Source organism: Triticum aestivum, chromosome 6B, assembly GCF_018294505.1.
Source record: "Triticum aestivum cultivar Chinese Spring chromosome 6B, IWGSC CS RefSeq v2.1, whole genome shotgun sequence".
Lineage (NCBI taxonomy): Eukaryota > Viridiplantae > Streptophyta > Magnoliopsida > Poales > Poaceae > Triticum > Triticum aestivum.
The window spans coordinates 304,127,842-304,131,383 of NC_057810.1; the positions used below are offsets into that span (position 1 = coordinate 304,127,842).

At 42.2% G+C, this 3,542-nt stretch overlaps 1 protein-coding gene across 1 annotated transcript; it reads right to left on the bottom strand.

Moving 5' to 3' along the window:
* Nucleotides 1-293: 293 nt before the first annotated feature.
* Nucleotides 294-770, bottom strand: LOC123140087 (uncharacterized; the record flags this gene model as incomplete). The annotated part of the gene is made up of 1 exon (XM_044559815.1): nt 294-770. A coding segment is annotated over one exon (477 nt), but the record flags the coding sequence as incomplete, so codon positions are not given.
* Nucleotides 771-3,542: the final 2,772 nt, after the last annotated feature.

Here is a 3,542-nt window from a genome sequence, read left to right on the forward strand (position 1 = left end):
TATTCCCTCTCTTAAAATTTTTTTATAGGAAAAACTTTATGAAGATAATTAAATAAATCCAATGATCCTATTTTCAAAATTTGAGAAATCCCAAATATGAAAATAATGAAACTTCCAACTCTCTCCGAGGGTCCTTGAGTTGCGTGAAATTTTCTAGGATCGGAAAATGCAAGAAAAATATGATATGCATGATGATCTAATGTATAACATTCCAAATTGAAAATTTGGGATGTTACAAACCTACCCCCTTAAGATGAATCTCGCCCTCGAGATTCGGGTTGGCTAGAAAATAGGTGAGGGTGGTCCTTGAGCAAAACTTCCTCTCTTTCCCAGGTGGCTTCATCCTCAGTGTGGTGGCTCCACTGAACTTTACAAAATTTGATAACTTTGCTGCGGGTAACTCTGCTGGCATAATCGAGAATCTTAACAGGTTTTTCCTCATATGTCAAGTCATCCCTCAACTGAATTGCTTCTAGTGGCACTGTGTCTCTCAACGGTACCTCTGCTATCTCTGGGTGACATTTCTTCAACTGAGAAACATGGAATACATCATGAACTCCTGACAGTCCTTTTGGTAGTTCCAACTTATACGCGACTTCTCCCATACGTTGCAAAATCTCATATGGTCCAACGAAACGGGGTGCTAACTTTCCTTTAACTCCAAAACGCTTAACTCCTCGAAGCGGGGATACTCTGAGATATACTCTGTCTCCAACTTCATACTCAATCGCTTTGCGCTTTGAATCGGCATAGCTCTTCTGTCTGGACTGGGCTACCTTGAGCCTGTCTCGAATCAACTTAGCCTTCTGTTCAGACTCCTTAATCAAATCTGGTCCAAAGAATTGACGGTCTCCAACTTCGTTCCATGACAACGGTGTCCTGCACCTTCTTCCATACAGAGCCTCGAAAGGTGCCATCTTCAAGCTGGTTTGGTAACTATTGTTATAAGAAAACTCCGCATACGGTAAGTTTTCGTCCCAGCTTGATCCGTAATCTAGTGCACAAGCTCTCAGCATATCTTCCAAAATCTGATTGACTCTCTCAGTCTGTCCATCGGTCTGTGGGTGGAAAGCTGTACTGAATTCCAATCTAGTTCCCAATGTCTCGTGCAACTGGTTCCAAAATTTCGAGGTAAACTGGGTTCCTCTATCTGATACGATGCTCCTCGGAACTCCGTGTAAACACACAATTCTGGTCATGTATATCTTTGCCAACTTAGCACTGCTATAGGTAGTCTTGACTGGAATGAAATGAGCTACCTTTGTTAAACGGTCGACTATAACCCGAATCGAGTCATATCCTGAACGGGTCTTTGGCAAACCTGTGATGAAATCCATGCCTAGTTTATCCCACTTCCATTCGGGTATCGGCAACGGTTGTAACAATCCTGCTGGCTTCTGATGTTCTGCCTTTACTCTCTGACATACATCGCAAATAGCTACATACTCCGCAATATCCTTCTTCATTCCGGTCCACCAGAAAATGTTCTTCAAATCCAAATACATCTTGGTATTTCCTGGGTGAATCGAATAGGGTGAATCATGGGCTTCTTGTAAAATCAACTTCCTGATTTCTGGGTTATTGGGCACATAAACACAGTCTTCAAACCATAGGGTATCGTGTTCATCCTCACGAAATCCTTTAGCCTTTCCTTTGCCCATTTTCTCCTTTATAGAGGCAACTTCCTTATCTGCCTTTTGGGCTTCTCTGATTTTGTCCATCAGTGTCGACTGAATCTCCAATGTTGCTACATAGCCTCTCGGATATGTTTGGAAATAGTTCCGAAGGTTTTCTGCTAACTCCTTGGGTATTCCTCCCATCTTTAGGGTATTGACGTGGCTCTTACGGCTCAATGCGTCTGCTACGACATTAGCCTTTCCGGGGTGATAATGCAATCTCATATCATAATCCTTGATAAGTTCTAACCATCTCCTTTGTCTGAGATTCAATTCCTTCTGTGTGAAGATGTACTTCAGACTCTTGTGATCCGTATATACTTCACAATGATTTCCAATGAGAAAATGTCTCCACGTCTTCAGGGCATGCACAACGGCTGCTAACTCCAAATCATGAGTGGCATAATTCAACTCATGGGGCTTAAGTTGTCGTGAAGCATACGAAACAACTCTTCCTTCCTGCATAAGCACTGCTCCAAGTCCTCGACGTGAAGCGTCACAATACACCTCATAATCCTTAGTCTGATCTGGCAATATCAAAACTGGTGAGGTAACCAATCTTTTCTTCAACTCCTGAAAACTTGCCTCACAGTCCTCAGTCCATATGAATTTGTTATCCTTCTTCAACAATTCATTCATAGGCTTAGCAATCCTTGAGAAATTCTCAATGAATCTTCGGTAGTATCCTGCGAGTCCAAGAAAACTCCGAATCTCTCCAACTGTCGTTGGTGCTTCCCAATTAGTTACTGTCTCAACCTTTGTGGGGTCAACTGCTATACCTTCTCCGGATATAACGTGTCCGAGGAATCCAACTTCCTTCAACCAAAACTCACATTTGCTGAATTTGGCATATAACTGATGTTCCCTTAATTTCTCCAAAACCAAACGCAAATGTTCCTTATGCTCCTCTTCATTCTTTGAATAAACTAGGATGTCATCAATGAACACTACGACGAACTTATCCAAAAACTCCATAAACACTTTGTTCATCAGGTTCATAAAATAAGCTGGTGCGTTAGTCAATCCAAATGACATAACGGTATACTCGTATAGTCCATATCTCGTGGTAAATGCAGTCTTGGGTATGTCTTGCTCCCGAATCTTCAACTGATGGTACCCTGATCGCAAGTCGATCTTGGAAAACACTTTGGATCCTTGCAAACGATCAAACAGATCATTTATCATTGGTAGTGGGTACTTGTTCTTGATTGTTACCGCATTCAATTCACGATAATCAACAACCATTCTCAAAGATCCATCCTTCTTCTCCACTAACAAAACGGGTGATCCCCAAGGTGAAGAGCTTGGGCGTATATAACCTTTATCCAATAGCTCCTTAATCTGCTTCTTGATTTCTGCCAAATCTTGTGCTGGCATCCGGTACGGTCGCTTCGATATTGGGCCTGTACCAGGCAATAACTCAATCAAAAACTCAATGTCTCTATCCGGTGGCATGCCTGGTAATTCCTCAGGAAATACATCAGGAAAATCCTTTACCACTGGTACTTCCTCCTGCACAACTCCTGATAAGAAATTCACTTGTGTCCTGTTTGGCACATGCCGGGATACATACTTGATCCTTCTTCCTTCTGGTGTGGTAAGCAAAATTGTCTTACTGGCGCAATCGATGTTTCCTCCATACATCGACAGCCAATCCATACCAAGAATCACATCCAGACCTTGGGATTCCAGAATAATTAAATCCGTTGGGAATACATGCCTTCCTATACTCAATGGTACTTGAAAACATCCTTGTCTGGCCATGTATTCTGCTCCTGGCGAGCTTACTAGCATAGGTGTTTTAAGAATCCTAGTGGGCAGGCTATACTTTTCCACAAATCCCCTTGATATGTATGAATGCGATGC